At 44.9% G+C, this 25,747-nt stretch overlaps 1 protein-coding gene across 1 annotated transcript in view; it reads right to left on the reverse strand.

The window, feature by feature from the left end:
• Positions 1–243: 243 nt before the first annotated feature.
• The window catches only part of LOC138265097 (alpha-1,4-N-acetylglucosaminyltransferase-like), a gene marked incomplete at its 5' end in the record, with an annotated part of 650,822 nt that continues 625,318 nt past the window's right edge, over positions 244–25,747 (reverse strand). The window contains one exon of the mRNA XM_069212637.1: positions 244–1,037. Within this exon, the coding sequence (XP_069068738.1) occupies positions 453–1,037 (585 nt within the window). The remainder of the gene's footprint in view (positions 1,038–25,747) is intronic.

Raw genomic sequence — 25,747 nt, forward strand, 5'->3', positions numbered from 1 at the left:
GATGAGCCAGTTTTCAATCAAAGGTTTGAAATCATAGCCAAAAAAGGGTGCCAAATCAATGTAGTCTGATAAACTTCGTAGAAAAGGCATCGCCAGCATGATTTTCTCCATAAACGAATATGAAAAATAGAATGTAGTGAATTCTCAAATTAGGTAGGCAGTACCATTGCATCAGTGTGTAATTTAGCCATGTATTGCATTTAAGCCTTGCTTACATGTATGAATGTATGTTCATAATTACCCTTGTTCCAAATGTCATATATTTTGTTATTTATTTAAGATACCCCTTTTTAAAAAATAGTTATCCGTCGTAATCTAATCATGATAGTTTGGACATATTTCCCTGAGTAATAATGAGGAACCGACAACACTTTGCTCGACATAAAAGTAAAAAAAGGAGCTTCTCTTTCAAATATTATTTCTAGCTCTTCTCACAATTCTCAATCTGTTAATCAGCTAGGCTTCATTTTCAGCAAACTATGATAGGTTAAAGGGCAGTAATTCTTAAAAATGTATTCAGCCACCGTGGAGCTCCCTGCAGTCACCTCCATGTGATCCCTGTTCATGTAATTCCAAAAATGCAAGCCATAGGACATGGCAAACATATTATCCTCATTCTCCCATTTCGCATAGTATCTTCTCCAGTCGGGGTATGGAATGGGATAGAAACGCTTTGGTTGCAGGTAGGAAATGTTTTGGCACATTCCATCTCCTATGGTTGCAAAGTCTGGCATTTTGCACAGTTTTGCTGCCATGCGTGTGAAAAGCTGTGGTCCCTGCTTGGCCCAAATATTCCCATCATAGTTTTTGACATAGTCCTCCATACAATCCCAGAGGAAGGGATGATTTTGACGGAAGCCAAGCACTGCACTGCTGCACAAGGTAGAGGATTCTGCCACCAGGAAGTCTTCTAGTTGAATTGGCTTTATGGAGATTACGTCTGTGTCCATGTAGATACCACCATACTTCCAGAGTAGTGCCTCCCGGCAAGCATCAGATACATGGTGGATCCAGTACCTCTGCTGGCTTGGGTCTACCTGCCAAAAAAGTGACACAGTTAACATGTCAGTAATTGATTTCTGTGCATGGTTAACACAGCACTCGAAGCATACGAAGGATAATTTTCTGTCAAAAGCAAAACTATAGGACGTGTTATTCAGAGATTATGCATCTGGTTCCAATAGATTCTATTGGGGTTACTAAGTATTAAACAGAGTTACCATATCTTAATCCAGTCGCCAGAAATGTTTTATCAACACCATGAGAAACAGGAAAAATCACTGCTCAACCCCTTGGGTTAGAATGAAAAAGGTGCTTTAGGTGGAGATTCTCCACTATCCCGTTTCTTGGACACATCCTTTAATGCAGTGACTGGGATTTGTACTGGGCTCAGAGTAAGAAACCGAGTCAATGTGTTCTGAATGGAAGATGAAAGCATGTGGTTGGCATAGGTAGGGTAAAAGTACTTGGTGCCTAAATGTGGTGGTGGTGGTTTGGGGTGCATAGTGAGAACGAGAGATTGATGAGAGGCATTAGAGGGATGGGGTAAACTGCAAACTCGCAATGTGTCTCCTAGAATAACTGTCTAGCTCGTTTGTCAATTTACCCACATAGTTTATACAATTAAATGCAATACAATGTCCAGTAGGGCAGAGAGAATTTCATAACATATCTCTAATATTCTCATGATACTGGGATCACCAAATATGGTTAGGCTAATCCTCAAGCAACAGAAAGAAAATCTACCACAAAGGAACATGAGTAAACTCACATTTCAATATCAAATTTGGTTGGGTTGTGATTTAGGTTAGCGTCAATTTCTCAAACAAAAATAAAGTAGTTCAGATTGTTTTCTGTATGGCTCCAGGTAGAAAATAGATAACGGTGTTTATGGTAAAGTGCACCAAATCACTGCATACTTTGCACAACATATTTTAAATCAAGAAGGCAAGCAAATATTTCTGGCCCATAATATACGAGTAGCCCTTTCTCATTCTCAATACTGAAAACAGTACCCAAAAAACCCAGACTACTCCAGACTTTCTAAAACGACTTTATAATACTTACAGAATCAATTCAAAAGGAAATTAGTTCAATAGAGTATTTTCCTTCAGCTTTAGAGACTGGCTAAACATCCCGTTATTCTGTGACTGAATAAGGACCATGAACATTCTGAATTTCTTGCTGTTATTGGTATATAATGTATAAAATAACGTATTGAAGATAACAACCTTAACACAATGCAGATCAATAAAATCTGCATTCCTCATTAACAAAATCATAAAAGGACACCAAAAGCACATTTGTTAATAAAATAAAAACATGCTGTATGATATTACAGGTAAGACAGTCATAGCAAATGATTTAAATACTTTTTTTGTTATTCAATCACTTTCATAATATTGAAGACCAAAATAACAATACATATCACTATCACTTAGTATATTCATTATAATAAATACCAATCCCATATTTTGTCATACTATATAGAAAATGCATTCTTATACAATAAATCTTTTCAAACTGAATTGTCCCATTTTCCTTATCCAGGAATCAAACAAAAGTGGATCATTATCTTTCCATAGTCTTGTCATGGGGGAGTGGGCCACAAGCATCCCAATGTAAACCACCTTTTACATCTACCTATGAGAATTATACAAAGATGAGTTGTGCTTCCTAATAAAACTAGAACTATGTCAGAGGTCACTGTTTTTGCCGTCAAATTGAATATGAAAGTAAATATGGAATTCTAATATGTTTGTATTCCTGGACAATTTAAGGCAAAAGTGGTTTTGTGAGGCCTCATGGATATGGTTGAGATATTTGCACCACTGGAGCAGTAAACAAAAGTGACGCTGTGGTGGTGCAAACCTCTAGTAAGTATGGCTTTTTATAAAAATCCTTGGTCACTTACATTGCATCAAGAATGAGCTTATTATGGTCTACAGTTTTTCAAACACAAAACTTGTATGAGTCACTTGGCAGAGCCCATACATAAATAAAGTGGAAGCATTTTAATTCTTTTCAAGGCTACCCCCCCCCCCCCCCCCCCCCATTAATGTAATTGGTAACCAATTCTATCTCTCCAATACATTTTTCACCCCGTCCATGGTGGGGCGCATAGTTAAGCTAATAAAGATTTGAATATTTTTTCTAAAATCCAAACTCCCAGATATTTCTTAGATTTGTTTATTACAGTGAGGTTAGAAGGATAGTGGAAATTCTTCAACTTGCAATGAAAGTTTTAGATACAAAAATAAGCCTCCTTGGTGAACAAAAACAAAAGTTAGAACAGCAGGTTGTAGATGTAAATGATTCACACGCCATCATACAGGGCAATATCTCATTAATGAACAAACAAGTGGAAAAGCTTAAGTTTAAACAAGAAGACTATAAAAATCACATGAGGAGAAGCAATTTGAGGTTAGTGGGAGTCCTAGAATTCAAGGAAAGTGAGGCATTAATCGCTCAGTTGATCAAGACAATCAAATATTTACCATTTAATCAGTAACTGTGGCATATTTGTCAATTTGCATGCCTCATCAAATACCATTTAGTATGCCAAAACACAGCTCTTGGCCAAGAAGTATAATGATGAGCATCAGTATCAACACAGGTTAGTAGGATTATTCTTGGAGAGCAAAGTTGATTCAGCTGAATAACAAACACCTATCCAATGCTCAAGCAATGTCTGACACACAAAAAGATAAGCACAGATAGATATATGAACCCTCAGTAATGTATATTTACTCCTGGTACAATAGATAACATTAGAAAAACAGCATATTCTTCGCACTGCAGATGCAAACTTCCAATTCATTTGTTAAGACTGGAATGAGAACATATTATCTCACTCCTTAAGCTTCTCATGCTAAGCTCTGCAATTTTTTTTTTTAATTGTTAATAATTGAAGTCTGTGTTTGTTCATTCTACTGCAAAGCTCTTTTGATTATTACAAGGTGAAGTTGGTTCAGTTTCATAATTGTGGTCTACACACTCAGAATTCAATACTCTTGGCATTAAGTGCCACTCTTGCTACTATGTATCGTTTAAAAGCCTGGCCTCTTGCTGGAAATTGTATTCTAGTTCTACATATTTTTTCTATCTCCCTGCTCCTAGGAGTCCCAGAATACACTTTCCTGAACTACCTATTTAGTCTTCTAATGTCTCCCAAAACCCTGGCCAGCTCATGTCGTTCACTTCCTGCTAAATCTTTGAAATGGAAATATAATATTTTGTGCATTCCTATTATGTTATCAGGGATAAAAGTTCAACACTCCTATCTGATTATCATACATGTTCCTCCTTCTTGGCCAGGATAAAGTCTAAATCTTTCCTATTTTCCTGTTTTCCTGTTTTGCCGCATATCGTGATAATTTCTTCAGAAATGTTAGAAAGGGTGTCAGTGGTATCATGAGCAAACCTCTCCCACTCAATTAGCTGGTCAGGCTTTCTCAATTTTACTTCACTTCAGGATATCCCATTGGAGGGATTATGGCTGAAAAACAATTTTAGTTGTGTTCTTCCATGCATCCCTTCACTGATGATAAAAATAAATTATTTTTATTTGTTTTGTATGTTATACATAGACCTGGGTGAAGCGAAAAAGTCATTTGTTTTTACGGAAGCTGATGCATAATCAGTAATTTCAGTAACTACATATTACTGAAGCAGTTTTCATTCATTCATTCAAAACCTCAATCTCTGGTAAAAGGTTCTGAGTACCTGTATGTGAGTAAGGAAAGGTAATTAGACATGATAAAGGAAAAAAGAGGTCTCTGTGCTTACTTACTTAATTTCTTATGGCTAAATAGTCAGACATTTGAGTGCACACCAAGCACGTTGATGCATTTATTTAGGCATAGTTGGTCTGAATCAACTGGATATACATGTTTTCTTTGTATTCATTTTGATGATGTTTGCTCATGTCAATCTCATCATTTCCTTCCATTTGACCGAGTGCCATTGGGATTAAAGTCCTAAAATATGTGACAGGCCTCATGATAACCAGGACTACCTTCTACCTCTGAAGCCCCCCTTGTTTTTTCTTTCTGCTATTACAATATTTTCCTTTTTTGAATTCTGGTGACTCAACTGTTTATCCAACCTGCTGACTCTTGTAGCAATTTTTTACTGGAAAAGATTGTTTGGGGGAGTTTGTGTTCCTTACTATCCTCCTTTGGTGCTGTCACTTTTATGTGTGGCACATGCACCCAGGTCAGTAGCCATTAATTTCACAGCACTGTTCGTAATCAAGAGGACCTGATATTCTTGTTTACACCATGGCTGCGAACAATTTCTACAAGTATGGCTTTTCGCAAGAACCCAGTGGGTACCGGGGCAGTCTGTTGGACCTGGGAAAACACAGAGACCATCACTTTAGATAGTGTCCTGCAACAGTCCTTAATCAAGTCATCACTTACTGACAAAAGCCCAGCAGTTGGTAATCCAGGTACTCTCATGAGTCTGCTCATAAGGATTTCATGTAGGGACAGTCCTGTTTTTCAGTTTGGGGTGCATCGGTTTTTCATGAGCACCAGAGGCAGGGCCAGGAAATTAGGCTACTTAAAAAGTGGTGCATGCACACAGTTTTGCTAGCTTGTTCTTTATCATTGCATTCCATCACGCCACTAGGCCGGAGGACAGTGCAATCTTTAAGTGATGTCAACAGCCTCATAAATTGCTTCATTATTTCATTCTGGCACTTTTCACTCTGGTCATTATGCACATTAGTACTCCGCAATCATGGAATCAGTTCCTTCAACCACAATTTTGCCACAGTCAATTCATCACATCTAGGTGTTTTGTAGGCCTCCATCCCTTTAGAGAACATGCAAGTTACAGTCAGCACACAGAGGAACCTATTAATTTAATCTGAAGTCTCAACAATTGTCATTAAGCCAATAGGGAGTGACTTGTAATCACATTTCAATTCTTCACATTCTTTTGGCACACCAAATACTGTGAAACTTTTCGAAAATGATAATTCCTCCATATTCTCTGTTAAGTAGCCATCATTGCACCTCCTCCTTAATGTGCAGGACCCTGGATCAATTTCTCCATTTGTTTTAGCATAGAATTTAGTAACTAAAGTAACAAAAAAAGATGATTGTTGGAATACTGAAAACTGTCATACATTCACCCCAGTCACAGATCGGGGTGCTATCCAGTTTTTTTGCTCACCACACCACCCCAGTTTGGACCCAGTCATATGCAAATCAGTCTTGACCCTGCCCCCCATGGGAACAGTCTAGCCTGAACTGCCAGGCAAGATCCTCCCTGACCCGGAAATAAGCATGCTGGGACCGGTTTTGGTGTATCGCCCCTCATCAGCCACACTAGCTTGAATTCAGTGGCACACTGAACACGGGACCCATGTCCAGGCATACCCTTCCTACTTAGGGTGACTATAACAGGAAATAAAACAATGGATTAAATCCTGATCTGTGACTGGGAATGAATGTTTGACAATGTTCAGCATTTATTCCAACATCTTTTTGTGTTACTACATAATATGGTAACACCACACTCTCCTCTAGGTCCACCCATACCCCTTCTTCATTGTGCCTATGCCCTCTTCACTCCCACTCCTGCCTTCCCCTCATTCTACATCCTGTTGTAAATTCCTGACCTTTTCTATTCATGCAGGCATCTTGCAGAATGTGTCTGCTGCTATCAGTGTGGTGCATTGCATGTGTAAAACCTTGCCACTTCATCAGCAAAATCGCTGCCTCTTGAGAACCTCCTCGATGTGCTGTACACTTTAGAACAGCTATCTGGACTGGCTTTTGAAGAGCTTACAACAGATATAATGCTCAGGGCTATTGCATTTGAGAGTACCAGTACAATTCACAAATCCACTATGTGACCAGAGTTGGACATATTCATGGACCACCTCAAAACATAGCATAAATCAGTATAAATTATCACATTCATATCTTTTGTTCAACTGGAAAGCCTTCTGAGAGCTATCAGTTCTGCTACTTGTGCTGACTGCACATTAGGTAAAAAAGAGGTGTCAATCACCCTTTTAGTAGTGTGCACAGCATATGCAACTCTCAAAATTCCAACACGGTCTCTTAAACATGAGCCATCGACATAAATCACTTTAGGACATTGTTTCCCAGACTGTAGGTCAAAGCACACCAGTGGGTCACAAGATGATTGTTTGTGGGTCACAAAAGTCAGAATAATAAATAAAGGTGCATTTAAATTCTGGGGGATATTTTGGGGATGTGGTGTAGGGTAGTGCAGCAAGTTACCTTTTTGCGTTGCCCTGCATCATAGTGGAAAGGAAGGAATACTCTATGGCATACAATGCATTCTTGTCTGTTCCCCCTGTGCAGGTTCAAAATAGGCAGCCTAGCGCCAATGCATGCACGCAACCTTGCACCATGGTACAAGTGTTTGTGTTACATGCAGCATTTTTTTGTACAGGAATGGACACCTTCCTGTACAAAAACAATCTTGGGAGGCTTTCTTTCTCTTTCTATCTGTGCTGCAGAATGCAGCACACATAGAAAGAAATAATGAGGAGAAATAGTGATATTTCTCCTTGTTACGTCTCTTCTTGGGAGGCATAAGGTTTTGGCGCAACCGTAGGATTACAAGGTCTTGTAAATCTGGGGATCTGTCAAAATCTATGGATGCTGTGTGGGAACACCCACTGCAACACCCATGGAACACCTCCCTAGAGCAGATTAAGTCAAAAGAACAATCTGCTGTGCTTTACCTTACTTCATATATTTGAGACCATTCAAAGCCATGGAGAGTTGCTTTATGATTTGGTGGTTTGCGCCACCATTGCATCACAAAAAATAATACAATGGCAGTGCAAGGGGCTCATAAATATACTCCTGTGTTTAGCTTGTTACACTTGCTGTGATTTAAAGACAGGGGTCAAATGCTAGAATGCTGTATTCTTTTAACATGAGGATTGGTGTTTACTTTTCTTTCTCTAACTGAAACGTGAGAGGAGCTTTTAAAGTGAATTATGTGACAATGTAGGATGTTGTTTTTTGCAGTGTAGACAATCTAAAATGATTCACTGTATTACTGAAGTGTGCTGGTAACAGAGATTTTGATAGGATCAAAACAAATCAAGACACTTACTTGGTGCTGCACAAATCACAAATATTCACAGAAACCCGATTTCCACACATTATTATTTGAGTGGTATACAGTTTATCACTAAAACTGTATGCCTGTGCTAATTTAGTGGCCCTTTCAATAGAAAATGTGTTGATTGTAAATCACAATGTGCTACCACATAATGCTTTAGTTAATTGAAAAATTGCCCTGCCTCACGTCCTTTAAAGGTAGATTGTTAGCAAAATTGTGTTCCAAAAAGTCTGGAAACCACTGCTTTAGCAAAAGATTTCAGAGGCTCATCTTTAAGATCTGGTTGAGGCCTGATCCATGAATCAGTCACCTGAATATAGTCATGGTCTTCTTTCAAATATTGCTGGGAAGGTAAAGGTAGTAACATAAACTTCACACCTTTTTAAGTCGAGCGTACAACCTCTTGTATACTTTTGTATGCTTCCTGTGTGCGTTTCCAGCTATTTCATATGTTTCAGTTTCATTTAAAAATCCTTGCTTGCTATGGTCAGTCATGCCTCTTTGTCCCTCCTTCTTCTGTGTGGGAGCAGGGATCAACTACTGTATAATTACACTTTCTCCTCGTCATTTGGACTGTAGGGGACCATTTATTTTTACTGGAAGCTTCCCTTTTCAATTGCAGAGCATTCTTGCTCAGAGTTTAGCTGTAAACAAGGCTATAAATCAGGCTGTGATCTTGGCCACATTTGGTCTTTATGGACTCTCTCCACCCTCTCTCAGCTGCCTGGTTCCCACCCTTCCTTGGCTTGGATTTTCATTACCAAGTGTGCCTGACTAGAGGATCCCTTGTAATTGCTTATATCCTTGGCACCCTGCTCTACCAGGGCTCCGCAATCCTTAGAAACAGTGCCCACTTCTGCACCATATTGGGATCCCACTCGCAGCTCCATCAGTGCACCTCAGTTCACACACTCCAAGCCCTCAACTGTGCCAATGCCAGAACCCCACACAAGCTGTCTGCCTGAGCACCTCAGTTCTTGCAGTCAGTAAACACTGCTGTTCCAGTACTGGGAACTCGTGCACAGCTCCATCACTGCACCTCAGTTCACACTCTCCAAGCCCTCAAACGTACCAGTGCCAGGAACCCCCCAAACACTGTTTGCCAGAGCACTTCAGTAGTTCCAGTCAGTACACTCTGCTGCTCCACTACTGAGACCTCGGGCGAAGCTCCATCAGTGCCCCTCCATTCACACACTCCAGAGCAGCGTAGTTCTTGCAGTCTGTACACTCTGCTGCTCCAGTAATGGGACCTTGGGTGCAGCACCATCAGTTCACCTTTGCTCGCATGCTCCAAGCCCCCAGCTGTGCCAGTACCAGGAACTCCACGCATGCTGTCTGCCAGAGCACCTCAGTTCTTGAAGTTCGTACACTCTGCTGCTCCAGTACTGGGACCTTGGGCGCAGCTCCATCAGTGCACCTCGGTTCACATGCTCCAATCCCTCAGCTGTGCCTGTGCCAGGAACCCCACACAAGCTGTCTGCCAGACCACCTCAGTTCTTCCAGTCAGTACAATCTGCTGTTCCAGTACTGGGACCTCGGGCGAAGCACCATCAGTGCACCTCTGTTCACGCACTCCAAGCCCTCAGCCGTGCCAGGATTTCAGGAACCCCACACACGCTGTCTGCCAGAGCACCTCAGTTCTTATGGTCAGTACACTGCTATTCCAGCACTGGGATCTCGAGCACAGCTCCATCCGTGCACTTCAGTTCTACCCTGGCGAGATCACTTCCTTTCCTATGCTGGGACCCTGCTCACATACAGTTCCATTACAGCAGTTCAATTCTAATATTCAGTCCCTCTACCAAGCCAATACTGGACCCAAAAGAGCAAAACACAGCTCAGCGAGTGCACCCCAAGTGTAACATCCAATGCCACTATTGATGGGAACCACCACAGCTCTGCCAGAATCCATCAAGTCTAACATTCTGTGCACATTTCTTCTCAGTATGAAGGCTCACATACATGCCCTGCAGGACTCCTTGCTTCTGTGGTTCAGAGGCTATGCCACTCCCATGCTGGGCCCCACTCGCAGCTTCACCTGGGCTTCTCCAGGCTAACACTCGACAACACTGGCATGCCAATACTAGGTTTCACACATTGCTCCATTAGCATACCTCATATTTGACTTTGTGTGCCCATTACTCTTCCAGTACTGCAGCCCACATACAGTTCTGTCACTGGACCTCAACCTTAACCTGCAGTGCCCCATTATTCCAATGGCAGGAATTACACAGCGCTCCGTTTCTCATTTCTGACCCCTACCTTTCTGTTATTTTAGGACTGGGTCGGGACACAGATCTGTCTATAACCCCAATCCTGATCTGAAAAGCCCCAACATTGCTGTATTGGTGTTCACATACAGCTCTACTAATGCACCTCCTGCTGTTCTGCAGTGCTCCCTGCTGTTCCACACTCTGACGTCTGTTTGTGGATGTGGGGGAGCCAATTCAATCTATTCGTAGCTGCCATCTTTATTTGGGAGGGTCTGTTTCACCTATCTCACTCTGTTCTTCCCTGTACTCTGTTTACTCTTACTGTTGTCGTTCTCCCCCACTTTGCTCTTTCCAGCTCTTAAAATCCACATGTTAACAGTTTTGCTCTTTCTTTCAACTGGTTATTTATACTCCTCTCTTTCTTTTATTTCCCTTTTCTACCTCCTCTTTCAAGCTTGCAAAAAAGTGGTTATTTCTTTCTTTGTTTCAATCCTCTTTTTTCTTAAACAGGTGTTCATTCTTTCACTATATTTTTCTCTTCCCTTCATTGTTTGTCTCTTTTATTTGCTATTTCCTTTGACTTGGTATGGGTATTTTAAATTTTTATTATCTTTCTTCCTTCCTCTGGTGTTTTTCTCATCTTTATCTGTCAATTCACATTTTACTATAAATCCCTCTTTTTCCCATCTGTATGTGGAAGCCACAAGTCACTTGGGACCTGAAGTGTCAAAGTGGTTTTCCCATTGTGTGTCTGTGGCAAATGTGTCAGTACATACATGTCCTGGCTCTTTTGATGCTTGTTTCTCTCAACATCTTTCTTTTTTTCTGTAATGTTCATTTGTCTCTATCACATTTCTTTCATTATTATTTCCTCTTTATCTTTTGTTCGCTAGCTTCCTTCCTTTTTTTTCTTTTGTCATACACACTTACTCTATTCCTTCTCTTAGTTGTGTTTATTTTCTTGCTCTTTCTTTCCCTTCTTTCTTTTAATTCTTTGCGGCCTCATCGCTTTCTTCCTTTTGTCTGCTGTATCTTTTTCTGCCCCTTCTGCTTTCCCTCCTGAGGCCTAGTTATCAATGGAGCAACAGGGGCAGTGGCACCGGGGCCCAGTGACCTACGGACCTCACCCAACTCTACTTGCTGCTGTATTTTCCTACTGAAATTCCAGTCAACCACTTTCCTTTCTTACTGCAGGGCCCATGACCCCATTAGTATGCCTCACGTCCTTCATCTTTACTCCCCAATCCCTCTTTCCTTTCATCCTTCAATCTGTCTCAAATGATATGTTTATTACGGCGTTTTGTGCATTACACTCTAATGCCAAAAATGTATTTCTGACAAAGGTTTATATGATAATTGTATATGTTTTAAGGTAGAGGAAGAAGGCTAGAGAACGTTCTTTAGTTAAATGGTGGGCCACTGGAATTGTATGGCAGGAAAAGATGAAAATATGAGGCAGGGTTGACCAATTTATGCGGCAAGAAAAGTCCAGTTATGAATTTACAATGCCAATAGCTCTAACTCTGGCAAATATGAGACCTACTGCTTTGCAAATGCTTGTTACAGGCTGCAGTAGCTAGCAGATTTTATATTTCATTGTATCTCATAATGAGTAAGTCAGCCATCAATTAAATGTTGTGTTTTACACTGTGTAAAAATACTTTCAACTGACTGTGGTACATAAAATGTCCAGGAATGCCCTAAGACAGCATTATTGGATTGTTCTACTGTAACAGCTACAGTCGCAATGGCTCTCAAAACCTTATATTAATACCTTTACAGCCTCATTAGAATTGGTAATGGAATCCGGCACCCGGTTAGATCATGACGTATTAGGAAAGTGGGAGCATGCTGGATTTCGGAAAAGTTTGTGACTTTCCATCTGGTGAGAAGTGGAAAACTTTGTCAGAAATTGGGGAAGGGTTGCAGGGAGATTTCCTGCTTGTAGGGTCCTATGGATCAATGTTAAATATTTTCAGTGGCCTTAATAGTAGCCGAATGTGGTGCATTCAAAAGATAGTCAATGAGCTGGTTGAACCTAGTGCTATAAGCGGGCGGGTTAATGGAAAAGGCTTTTCATGGAAATGAAGGGCTCGGATCCCAGTTTAAAAGCAATTCGAAAATGAGAGAAGTATGAAGGGTTAGAATTAACAGAGAAAATGTGGGTGGAAATGAATCAGCTGAATTTTAACGTATTGAGAAGAGCCAATTGGCACAGAATGTTAGATTTTAGTAAATGGTTGCTCTATCGGACCCCATAATTTTTAGCGCAGGTTAATCCTAATCAGTCCAGTCTCTGCTTCCGATGTAAAGCAGCTGTTGTTGGACACTTGTTGTAGGTTGGTGTGGCCTCATTCAAGAATTTTGGGATAAGGTGGACAGGTATCTTGAAATAGCCCTACAGATAAAAATAGTTCCAAGTCTTTGGCTGCTAGCATTGGGCTATGACCCTCTGGGAAAGTGGGACCCTAAATTTATATGATTGATATATATCGCTATAGCGGTTGCTAGATCTTGTCTACTATGGATGTGAAAACCTACATACTCTGAAAACATACATCACTCAAACCCCTACCCAAAAGGAAATATTAAAATCTATTTAGATTTATTGGATATTCCTGTGCTGACAGCTGTTAACGGCTTATCCAATTATAAGGCAGATGGAGAGGATGGTTTTTCAGAGGTAATCTATTAAGTATTACATGAACTATTGTGTCCAATCCTAAAGTTATTCAATTATATCCTAATCAGTAAAGAGATTCCAGCTACCATGTATAAGTGCATATTCGGAAGAAAGGCAAAAGTCCCCTAGGCCCTAGTTCAAAATGACCACATTGCTTAGTAGTTATTGTAAAATTCAAACTAAACTATTAGCTACAATGATACTTACTTATTCATTGCTTTTGTTACATTCAGACCAAAATAGTTTTGTGCCATCATGGTAATTGCATACAAATATTCACTCTGTAGCTGAAGCTATTGATTTTTTTTTTTTAAACTTCTGGTAATCTGGTGACTGTCATTCTATTAGATGCTGAGACAACATTCAACCTGATTAGTCTAAGGGTCAGATTTAAGAACCACTAGCGCCTCCTTGTGCCATATTAACAGCATTTTATTTATGCTATTGTGGTCCAACAAGGCCAAAATCGCAGCGCCAAATTTACAAAGTGGCACAATGCATGCATTGCACCACTTTGTAACTCCTTGCGCCATATTATGCCTGCACCATGCATAATGTATGGAAGGTGGGCATTCCCCCTCTAGGGGAGCTTAAAAAATGGCACAAAGAAATCTAAGATTTTTTTTGAGTCATTTTTTTGCCACTTTTTTAACGCTTGGTTAGAGTGGGGGGAGGCACACCATTGGTCACAATGGAGTCAATGGGCTTTGCAGGAGTAGGGTCAACATTTTGGACGATGATCCTGCAAAGCTCCGAACTAGCATCAAAAACTAACTACCGCCCTGGTGCATGGTGGTGTTAGGGGGCTCTAAGAGATGCTAGAAAAGTGGTGAAGCACTGGCTGCAGCGCCACTTTTCTTAAATCTGGCCCTAGATTTTTATTCAAAGTTTTAAAAAATTTGGGCTTACCCCCCTGAATGATTAGGCAGATAGCTGCATCATATGCTACATCCTCGACCTGCCTGGTTTTAAATAAGAAGCCTCTAAGGAATATATCTTTTACTGAGAAGATTTGATAGGGGTGTTTGTAGATCTGTCAAACTTAGGGTGGTCTTCTTCCAACCTTTTGCCTTACTCCTCCATGTTTTTCTGATCTTGTTTCTGTTGTCCTTAGAACTCTATGCACTTTACAACTGCTAACCACTGCTAAAGTGTGTGTGTTCTCTCTTTAAAACATGGTACCTTTGGCTTGTCGCCAATTGGCATTATTTAATTTACTTGTAAGTCCTTAATAAAGTGGTACTACATGTACCCAGGGCCTGTAAATTGAATGCTACGAGTAGGCTTGCAGCGCTTGCTGTTCCAGCCACACTTGCTGTACCACCCAATTAAATATCCATGCAAACCTGTCTCAAGCCTAGAATTGCTGCCTCTGTGTGAAGTTGTAAACTGCCATTTCGGCAAGATAAACTGTTTGCCATATCCAAAGCTTCCTTTTTAACATATACAAGTCACCCCTTGAGTAGGTGCCAAGCACCCCACTGGGCAGAATGCAATGTATTTAAAAAGTAGGACATAAACTTTTAAGTTTTACATGTCTTGTTATTGAAAAACTATTAAATGCATTTTTCACTATTGCAAAGGCTACCTGTACCATAGGACAACATTGGAGTTACCTTATTACACTTACTAAGATATCTTTCAAATGAGAACAGTTAAATAGTTCATTTTTGGTGTCTTTGGAATTGTAATGAAAAATCCTCTTATGTTAAAGTCGTATTTTGAATTACAATTTTGAAATTGCCTCTAGAGGGTTGAGCACTGGTTAATTTGGGGTTTGCTTGTGACTTCACCCTGACAAATGTTGTGGTTCCTGTTTGAGTGGGGTTTAACTCCCTTCAACCAGTAACCCAGTTTCCAACAGGTGTCCAATGTCACTGATTCTTTTTGCTCTATTCATTGAGCCACTTGCTGTAGCACTAAGAACAAGCCCAAAATTAAACCAGTCTGTACTGATGATATGGTACTATTGCTAAAGGCTGAACAGACAAAAATTCAGCAGGCCTTCAGTTTGATATCTCACTTTAATGATTTAAGATGGTGCAAAATAAATATCACAAATACAGATATTTTAATTGTTCAATTTTAGCACACAATTCAAACAAGCATCTGTCAAAGGTCTTATTTGATTATTAAAGTACTTTGTAACAAATAGGTAGGTGTGGGAACATATTTGTCCTTGGGGTATGGATGAGAGAGTCACTGAATGCACCTGGATAAGTGAGTATGCAAGTGTGGTTGATTGTGCTGGCCTGAGTGGATGATGACTGGTCACATGGTGAAATTAATGGATGAGGGAGAAACAGCTTTGATCATCCATGCAGTCAATCATTGTCTTATCTATTCACCCATCATTGAACTAAATGATTCGTCCATCCGTCCAGGCATCTGTTATATGAACATATGGTTTACTCATTCATTTGTTCATTCATGCAATTAGTCACCCACCCATATATCCATACACTCATCCATAACCCATTAACTTATCAATTAATGCACTCACTCCTCCATTGGTTTATCTATCCTTAGTCTCAATTTAATGTCAATGTTTGTTGTCATGCATGTAACTTGTGGCATTTATGTGTGAGCATTGAAAAATAAGAGGAGAAAAGGGAACACAGAACAGTAATGCCAAGGCGTGTACATTTTTCAAATTCTGGGCAAGAGGTAGTTATCAAGTACATTGTCTCTTGACTTTCTGTTTTTCAACTCTTATCCATGTGGCATTGATAGTTTCCCAACATACCGCTTGACATAGGATCCTGAATCAGTCATTGACCTTTCATGAGTGAGCTCTGCTACCTGTCATGTGTTCTAATTCTGTGCAACATGTTGCATTTTCTGATTCTGTGCTCTTGTTTGATCGTGTTCTGATTATGTACTATCTGTGGCATATTGTGAATCTGTGAAACCCATTTGGCTTTTGTTCTGACAGCTCTCATAAAGAAGTTTGCCAGTTAACTACCCCTCCCCCATACTGATTTCCCAGCAAACAGTTGAACTATTGTTTTGTTTTTTTCTGATGCAAACCAAAGAGCACAGCAGTACTCCAAAGATAGTAGAAATTGTTAAACAGACAAATCTAGGGAAATACAAAAAAGAGGTAAATGTCTGCTATTTCTCCTGTGGGTTAATTGCGTACATCTGTGTAGCTGATATCCCCTTTTTTGCAGTTGTTAAAGGGTGAAAAGCATGCTCTGGGCCGTGCAAACAGTTATTTCTTTTCCAACATGCAAAAGAGTGGATATGTCTTTGAAGCTGAAGGAGCATTATCCAGAACTTCCATTCTATGGTTTTCATGTCGGTGGGTATCAAGTGTGGCACAAATGCCTGATGCATAAAGTATGATTGATTCTAGTTTCATGGGAATTCTGACTGGTAGGCACTATAGGAAAGAGCTCCCAAATCTAGTGATGAATCATTTTGTCACCAATGATTGCTCCTCACATTTGCTCCCCCTCCTTACCCCTGCCCCCATCCCCATACAAGAGAAATATTCCCTTGGCCAGAACAGTGAAGAGCAACAGGCACCCAGTTTGAGTACTCCTGCACAGAATGGAATTTCATGCCTCCTTGCACTATCCTTAGCTGCACCAATGCCCCCAGCCAAGTGAAACCCCTTTCCTTTTAGCTCTTGTTAAACTTCTATAGCACTTATGTTTACTCCAAGGTGACAGACTTTTTATCAAGGAACAACAGATGACCTTTTCCCAGAAGGACATTTTTAGTGTGATGGCAGCCTATAAAATTATGGCCCCCATTATGACATTGGCGGTAAGTCCTGCCTACCGCCATGCCGACCGCTGCCAACATACTGGTGCCGCGGCGGATTACCGCTACCCATATTATGACACACATACCAATCTGTCACTACACAGACACATACACAAGTCTGCCAGCCCAAAGGTCAGTGATAAATTGGCGGTACCAAAACCCACACTGTTATGCCAACAGAACTACACCCACAGCATTATGACCCACGAATCACTGCGGCGGACATTCAACCACGGCAAACCATTGGCGGTACATACCGCTGCGCTCAAAATACACACACATACAAAACTACACCACATTGGACAATTCAAACTACACACACCTGACACACATACACACACCACACCCACACCACTATAAAACACACACCCACATTACCCACAACCCCTTACAACTAAAAAATATTGCCAACTGAGAGAGGGAGACCAAGAGCACCCACAGAACCAGAGCCACAAAACACCAACACCCATATACCATCCACGCACATTACAGCACACACCCCAACACATCACCCCACACACCCTCTCACACACCACTCAGACTACAACAATGGCACCACAAAGACACCCCAGGTTCTCAGAGGAGGAGCTACAGGTCATGGTGGAGGAAATCATCCGGGTAGAGCCACAGCTATTCAGATCACAGGTGCAGCAGACATCCATTGCTAGGAAGATGGAGCTATGGAGGAGGATCGTGGACAGGGTCAACGCCGTGGGACAGCACCCCAGGCAAAGGGATGACATCAGGAAAAGGTGGAACAACCTACAGGGGAAGGTATGTTCCACAGCAGCAAGACACCAACTAGCTGTACAGCGGACTGGCGGTGGACCCCCACCTCTTCACCCACAACTAACATGGGAGGAGCAAGTCTTGGCGATCATGCATCCTGAGGGCCTGGCAGGAGTAGGAGGAGGACTGGACTCTGGTAAGTCAAATCTCTATTACTATCACCCCACCTATCTGCATGCCATAACAAACCCCTACCCTCACTCCCATCACTTCACCACCTCCCACATACCCCACCATCACAACCCCCTCATCCCAATACCAAGCCCTGCATGTAACACTAATGCATGGACACCACTCACAGACCTGCATGGACACCTATCACCACTGCATTCACACTAGAGAGAATCACCTAGCCCACCGAATAGCTACTCACTCAAAGGCAAATCTGCCAGGGCAATAACAGCCATACAGAGCAACACACCCATGCACAAGATGACACACACAGAAACAATAACACTGCATTTACATCCCCACATGTCCCCGCACCCAATGTCACTGGAGAGGAGGTGCCTGCAACTTCCAGTCCACCACCAGAAGAGGCCCACAGCGATTACAGCAGCTCTGGACGCCTGGCTCTGGATGACCAACCTGGGCCATCATGGATCTCCGGACAGTTGGTTACCCAGGCACAGTCTCATACCACCACAGAGCCTCCCCCCTCAGTAAACACCACCACAGTACCCACCCAGCGGGCCCATACCTCTGTCCCCAGGACACGTCAATCAGCAGTGTGTCCACCACTTCAGGGACCCCAGGCCACCCCACAAACACAGGACGATCAGGGACCTGGGGTCAGTGGCAGTGGGCACACGGTTCAGGGGACAGAGGCACAGGACAACAGGGAAGCTGGGAGGACTGCTGTGTGACAGGGGGAGGACATGCCCAGGGAACCGACTCTCCAGGAGGCACTTACCAACATCCTGGGAGCATACCACCATTCCCAGGAGATGATGGGCCAGATACTGGACAAGTTGCAGGAGACCCAGCGATTGCAGGAGGGACAGAACTTGGGGATCAGGGAGGACTTGAAGGACATAAACACCACCATGGTCACCTTTGCAGGGGTGCTGGCTGACATGGCCAACACCATGAGGGAGGCAGTGGCACACCAGTGGGCCCCTGACACTAGCCAAACCGATGAACAGCCCTCCACCTCCGCTGCCGCTAGTGGACAGGCGGCCCCACCACAGGACCAACAGGCCACCAGCACCCCCCCTTGCAGAAGGAGAACCATCATGCAAACAGTCCCTGTGATCCAGGCAGAAGCTAGAGAACATTGCCAAGGACCCCCACCAGGAAATAAGACTCCCCTCAATGTCACCCTTGTGTCCCACTCTGTCACCCTGTCCACCTTGAACTGCCATTACTCCACTTCCTATGTCCCCTTGGACAATGCACCTGTGATACAAATAGATTGGACTCTACCCTGGACGTTCCTCAATCGGCATCCCAGCCCATTGCAATACCCCCTACACTTATTAGCACCTAAATAAACACCCTTGGAACAAATACAAGTATGGAGTCTGTCAATTGACAGAAATAAGTATTCGATTAACAAGTTGTAAACATTGCAATTCAACTGTACAGTAATGTGTATATATACATATGACCTGTAGTTGGCAGCAGTCAACACACCAGGAGCCAGAGTGGGGCACAGATATCTGAAAATAGAGATGCCAAAGGGCACAGTAAGTGGTCATAGTAGTGGGAAAATCAGCCAGTTAGTGTCTTACCTTTGTGTCACTGGAAGTACTGTTGTATGATTTCTGTTCTGTTGTCCTCATCCTCATCCTCTGCCTCCTCTTCATTACTGTCCACAGGGTCCACTGCTGCCACACGTCTATCTCCAGCCTCATCCTCCTGCAGAAAAGGCACCTGGCCGCTCAAAGCAAGGTTATGCAACATACAGCATGCCATGATGATCTGGCAGACCTTCTTGGGTGAGTAGCACAGGGAACCACCTGTTGGATGGAGGCTACGAAACCTGGCCTTCAGGAAGACGAATATCCTCTCGATTATTCTTCTTATTCACCAATGTGCCCCATTGTAACGTTCCTCTGCCCTTGTCCTGGGATTCCTCACTGAGGTCAGTAGCCATGAGAGGTTGGAGTAACCAGAGTCACCTGCAAATATCGATGGATACCTGTTAGCCAAACACGAACCCTTCGGGCCAAAACCATACCCATACACCAACATATGCTGGGTGGGAACCATGGGCTCACCTATTAGCCACACCCGGTGCCTCTGGAGTTGAGCCATCACAATGGGATGCTGCTATTCCTCAGGATAAAGGCATCATGCACAGACCCAGGATACTTTGCATTGACATGGGAGATGTACTGGTCCGCCAGGCACACTATCTGCACATTCATAGAGTGAAAGCTGTTTCGATTTCTGAACACCTGTTAATTTCTCCAGGAGGTGGGGAACAAATGCAATATGTGTACCATCAATAGCCCCAATAATATTGGGGATATGTCCCATTGCATAGAAGTCAGCTTTCACCGTGGCCAAATCCTCAACCTGGGGGAAAACAATGTAGCTGTGCACGTGTTTAATCAGAGAAGACAACACTCTTGTCAGCACTATTGAGAACATTGGCTGAGACATTCCTGCTGCCAAGCCCACTGTCACTTGGAAATAACCAGTTGCCAAGAAATGGAGCACAGATAGGACTTGCACAAGAGGGGGGATCCCAGTGGGGTGATGGATATCAGATATCAGGGCTGGCTCCAATTGGGCACACAGCTCTGTGATTGTGGAAGTGTCAAGTCTGTAGGTGAGGATAATGTGCCTGTCCTCCATTGTCGCCAAGTCCACCAGGGGTCTGTACACGGGGGGATGTCTCCATCTCCTATTCATCCACAGCAGTTGTAATCTAGGGGGCAAAATGGGGAGCAGCTGGTCAGTATTCCACATTTCCAAACTGTACACTGCATTGCATGTTGTGACCAAAACAGTGTGTTTTGGATAAGCCCAAATGATGCCTATGTGTGCTGTGACGCAGTTAGATGCCATGGCCTGCCCCCCTGAAATGGCGCCCGGCTGCACTGTGTGGATGGACATGTGGAAATGAGGTAATGCCGCTGCCGTTGCGCGCCGTTGCAGGAGGCGGTCGAGTACCGCTGTGCAACTCCTCATTGGTTGTGATTGGGCCCTATGGGTCACAGTGGCCAATGGTGAAGTACACTGGCGGCGACGGTACGCTCCGCCGCAGACGTGACCGCCATTGTCTATCTTTTCTCTCACTTGCTACCTGACATTCAACAGGAGAGGACCTACACTGCAAGTGCTGCTGTGACCTGTGTCTGGAACCGACCATGGTTCGAGTCACTGGGGAAAGGGCCCCTGCCTTCACCGCTGCAGAGTTGGAAAAACTGGTGGATGGGGTCTTACCCCAGTACCCAATGCTGTATGGGCCTCCAGATCAACTAGTGAGTACACTGTGAGCACGATGCATGGGGCATGAATGTAGTGCTGTGTGTGAGGGCCTCGTGCAAGGGGAGGGTTGGTGGAAGGGTCCTGGGCAGCGTGCTGCATGTCTAGTGGGCAATGTCTGGGGGTGAGGGGATGTGAGGGCTATGGTAGGCCATGAGCTTAAGAGGCCGGACGGTATGACTGATACCTTTTTCTGTGTTTATTTGTCTTCAGGTCAGTGCCCATCAGAAAAAGGGTAGATGGTGTGCCATCGCCAAGGATGTGCGGACCCTGGGGCTCTACGGCAGGTGGAACACCCACTGTCACATACGGTGGGAGGACATGAGACGCTGGGCACGGAAGACGGTGGAAGCCCAGCTGGGGATGGCCTCTCAACAAGGAAGGGGTGCCCATCGAACCCTGAACCCCCTGATGTTCCGCATACTGGCAGTTGCCTATCTGGAGCTGGATGGGCACCTAAAGGGCATCACAGCAGCCACAAGGGGTTGAGTGCAATTTCCAAATCTACTACTTGCGTGTGGTGGGGTGGTCTACGGGTGGGGGATGTAGGACTGTGGGTGCCCCTAGGCCAGGCTGGACATGGCAGCGTAGGCCCCATGTTGGGCAGGGGCTGATGAACACCACCTTCTACAAAGCTTGTAGGTATCCACTACTGGGCAGGGGTCTGTGGGTGTCAGGTATACTGCTATAGGCGTTAGGTATTCCTGTCCTTGGGCTGGTGACTAGCATTGTGACTGGTAGTGCATTACATAGTGCATAGGCCTGTTCCCTGTGTGAGGATGCTGTGTACGCCAACAGTGGTGTTGGGGCAGCCATTGACCAAGTGTATCCTTTCTCTCTTCCCCCCCCCTTTTTGTTTTGCCACCTTGCCCTTTTGTGCATTAGCATAATCTGGCAGAGGAGCAGAGGCCCCGGCGACGGAGGGAGCTGCATCCCACATGGCCCATGAGGCCAAATCCACCGACGGTGAGGGCACCAGTGGGACAGAGGGGAGCACCACGGCGGAGACAGGAGGGGACAGTGATACCTCGTCCGATGGAAGCTCCCTGGTGGTGGCGGACACCTCTGTGGCCACCCCAACTACAGGTACAGCCACCCCCCTCGACCAGCACTGCCCTCCCAGCAGCCCCTTAGCGAGTTTCCCATGCCCGTTCACCCAGGAGGGTGGGCATCTCCTTCGCCCCAGGCACCTCAGGCCCTGCCCCAAGCAACCCTGCTGCCCTGAGTGAGGAAGATATTGACCTCCTGTGATCCATCTCTGTTGGGCAGTCAACCATAGTGAATGCCATCCAGCAGCTGGCAGGCCATTTGCAACAAGCAAATGCATTCCTGGAGGGCATTCACTCTGGCATGGCGGCCCAACAGAGGTCAATCCAGGCTCTGGCCTCCTCCCTGATGGCAGCCATTGTCCCTGTCTATAGCCTCCCCCCTCCAACTTCCTCTACCAAGTCCCATTCCCCTCAGCCCAACCTATCCCAAGCACACATTCAGACCAGCATGCACCCAAGACAACATACAGGAGTGGCTCAGGCAAACACAAGCACCACACATCATCCCACAGGCACTCACACAAACACCATCCAGATGCAGACACACCAACATCCACTGCCTCCACTGTGTCCCCCTCCTCCTAGTCATCCACCACCGTCCCAATAGCATCCCCACTCACACCTGCATGCACTACATCCTCATCCACTACACCCATCACCATCACGTATAGCACTACACATCCCTCACTGGCAGTCACCACTTCCACATCCATGCACACGTCCACTGTGTCCTTTCCCACTGTGTCTGTGCGTCCTCCTCCCAAAGTACACAAATGCAAGCATGCAGACACCCAACAGCCATCCAACTTGCAACAGCATCCAACCCATGCACCTGCACCCAAACACAGCTGACTGACACCTCCTACAACCACTCCCTCTTCCTCCACTCCCAAACCTTCAGAGAAGGAGAAAGGCAAGGAGGCACCACCAGCTGCCAAGGGGAAAGGCAAGGAGGCGCCACCAGCTGCCAAGGGCAAGGGCAAGGAGGCACCACCACCTGGGAAGGGCAAGAGTCCTGCGCCTGCAGGCAGGAAGGACAGAAGTTGTGATGCTGAGACTGATTCTGAGCCCCCAACGCCAACCATGGCGGTTCAGCCGTCCAAGGCTGCAGGGGAAGGGCTGGAACCTCCCCCCACCACTGGCATTCCCGCAACCAGCACAGTCACCAGCACCACTTCCTGCAGCACTGTCAGCAGCAGCATCCCCAGTGGGCAGCCTTCTGAGGCTGCAGGGGATGGGTTGGAGCCTCCCCCCACCAGTGGCATTCCCTACACCAGCACCGCCACCAGCACCACTACCTGCAGCACTGCGAGCAGCCCCACTGGGAAGCCAACCGAGGCTGCAGGGGATTGGCTGGAGCCTCCCCCCTCCCCTGCCAGCAGCCCCAGTGGGTAGCCATCCGAGGCTGCAGGGGATGGGTTGGAGGCTTCTCCCACCACTGCCAGCACTACCAGCAGCCCCATTGGGCAGCTGTCCAAGGCTGCAGGGGATAGGCTGGAGCCTCCCCCCACCACTGCCATCACGGACACCAGCACCGCCACTGCCCCCCCTGACCAGCCATCACTGCCGGCGGGCAGTGTGCAGTCCTGCCTCCATGGACTGTAGTGCGTCCTGGACCCTGCAAATCCTGTGGGTGTGACACCCAGGTGAGAGACTGTGACCTTGCACTCCCCAAGTGCTGCATCACAGGGCACAAAGCCCCCGCCAGAACCAGTGGATGAAGCCATCCACTCAACCCCTCCTTGCCAGGATGAAGCACACTAGGCACAAGGCCCCTCCAGAACCAGTGGAGAAGCCATCCACTTGAGAGACTGTGGCTTTGCACTCCCCAGGACCAAGCAGTAGGCAGACCACCCACTAGAGAGACTGTGGCTTTGCCCTCCCCAGGACCAAGCAGTGGGCAGACCAGCCACTGGAGGGACTGTGGCTTTGCTCTTCCCAGGACCAAGCAGTGGGCAGACCACCCACTTGAGAGACTGTGGCTTTGCACTCCCCAGGACCAAACAGTGGGCAGACCACCCACTAGAGAGACGGTGGCCATGCACTTCCCAGGACATCGCACAGGGCATGTAGCCCCCCCAGGGCCAGTGGTGTTGTACCATCTTCCGGCTGAGGTGCCCTCCTTTCCCTGTCCCCCTGAGGTCCCTGTGCATTTTTGACATGATGCCCCTGCGGTGTTCTCTCCATGCTGTTGCAGGAGTCAAGTGGGGCCTTGGCCTATGCGATGTGGCCTGGATATTGTGGACTGAGCTGTGTCCCTCCATTTGTATATACTGTTTTGATTTTGAAGCATGATTTTCTACAATTTTATCTTAATACACTCACTTTAATAAATTCCTTTTGTCCTTGTATTATTCCTGAGGGGTACGGGGTAAATATTTTGTATTGCTGCATCAGTTTATGGTGTTGGGGTTTGTGTGTCACTCTTTTTTTCCTCCCCCCTCCCTTGTGTGCTAGGTGGCAGTACTCACCGGGGTCGTCTTCGCCGGCGTCTGTGTTCATAGTGTAGAAGGAGATAGACGAGCATTGGGAACACCTGCAACCCGGGCTTCATGGTGGCATGGTTCTTCCTTGTGTCTCCAGGTGTGAGTCCTTTGCCTTCTGTGTACTGTTTCTGCCGTGCTTTTGATGTCGTTGGTACCGCCCCGGAAAAGGTGGCGGATAGGCCTGTCTTAGTACAATGGGTGGTACATTGTCTTCCTCCTGGCTGTTGGAGGTTACCGCTGTGGTGCTTGTTGCTACCGCCGTGGCAGTCGGTGTGTTAAAGTGGCTGTCTGTGTAAGCAGTTTCCGCTGTGGTCCTAATTCCATTTTTGTTACCGACGGCCTGTTGGCGGTATTACCACTGCTTTATCACTGACCTTCAGGGTTGTAATGAGGGCCTATATCTCTACATTTTTTTGATCCAACCACTATCATTACTGTGTCACCAGAATGGGCACTGTTCACCACTGGATTGGAGTCTATATGCCTGTACTATCCCTTTTTGGCCACTACCTTTATATAAGCCACAGAGCTCCACTAAAATCACCGTAATGTACTATACAAAGGACCTTTCTGGGACATCCGCCCAGCACTCTAAGGGGAGATGTTGGATGCACCACACTCTGGTTGGCTGAGGTGAGGCCCTATGCAGAGAGAACCCACCACTCCTGTCAGAGGTGGGTGATTACACTCGCTGTATAACATGTGCTCACCCTTGAGTAGCTTGGCACAGAGCAGTCAGAGTTATAACAGGGCAATGTGTACAGCATTGGCACAGCACACTTACACAATACATACACTGTACATCACAAGTTGGGTATGTAAAGCAGATTTATATTCAACACACACACTAACACAACATGTACATCAGGTAGGTCAGGGCATAAATTACATTCTGAAATAACACTAGCAGTACTAGGCCCAACCATGTTAAAACAACATCCACAATATGTACACTTGGGAAAAATACTACTTTCCCTCCCAGAACCCTCATGCAGTGCCAAACATTGTCAGCACAAGACCCACCCTAGCAATTATTTCCACTCAATATCATACAGTTATAGAGTGCACCCCAGTGCAGAAAGATAGCAGCAATGTGTACACACAGAGAATTACAGCACTTTAAATAGTCTTGTGGTCCTAGGCCACACCGGTTAAAACCAGTGTCAACTGTGATACTCTTTTGGCCAGGAAACA

The sequence above is a fragment of the Pleurodeles waltl genome, chromosome 11, assembly GCF_031143425.1.
Source record: "Pleurodeles waltl isolate 20211129_DDA chromosome 11, aPleWal1.hap1.20221129, whole genome shotgun sequence".
Classification (NCBI taxonomy): domain Eukaryota; kingdom Metazoa; phylum Chordata; class Amphibia; order Caudata; family Salamandridae; genus Pleurodeles; species Pleurodeles waltl.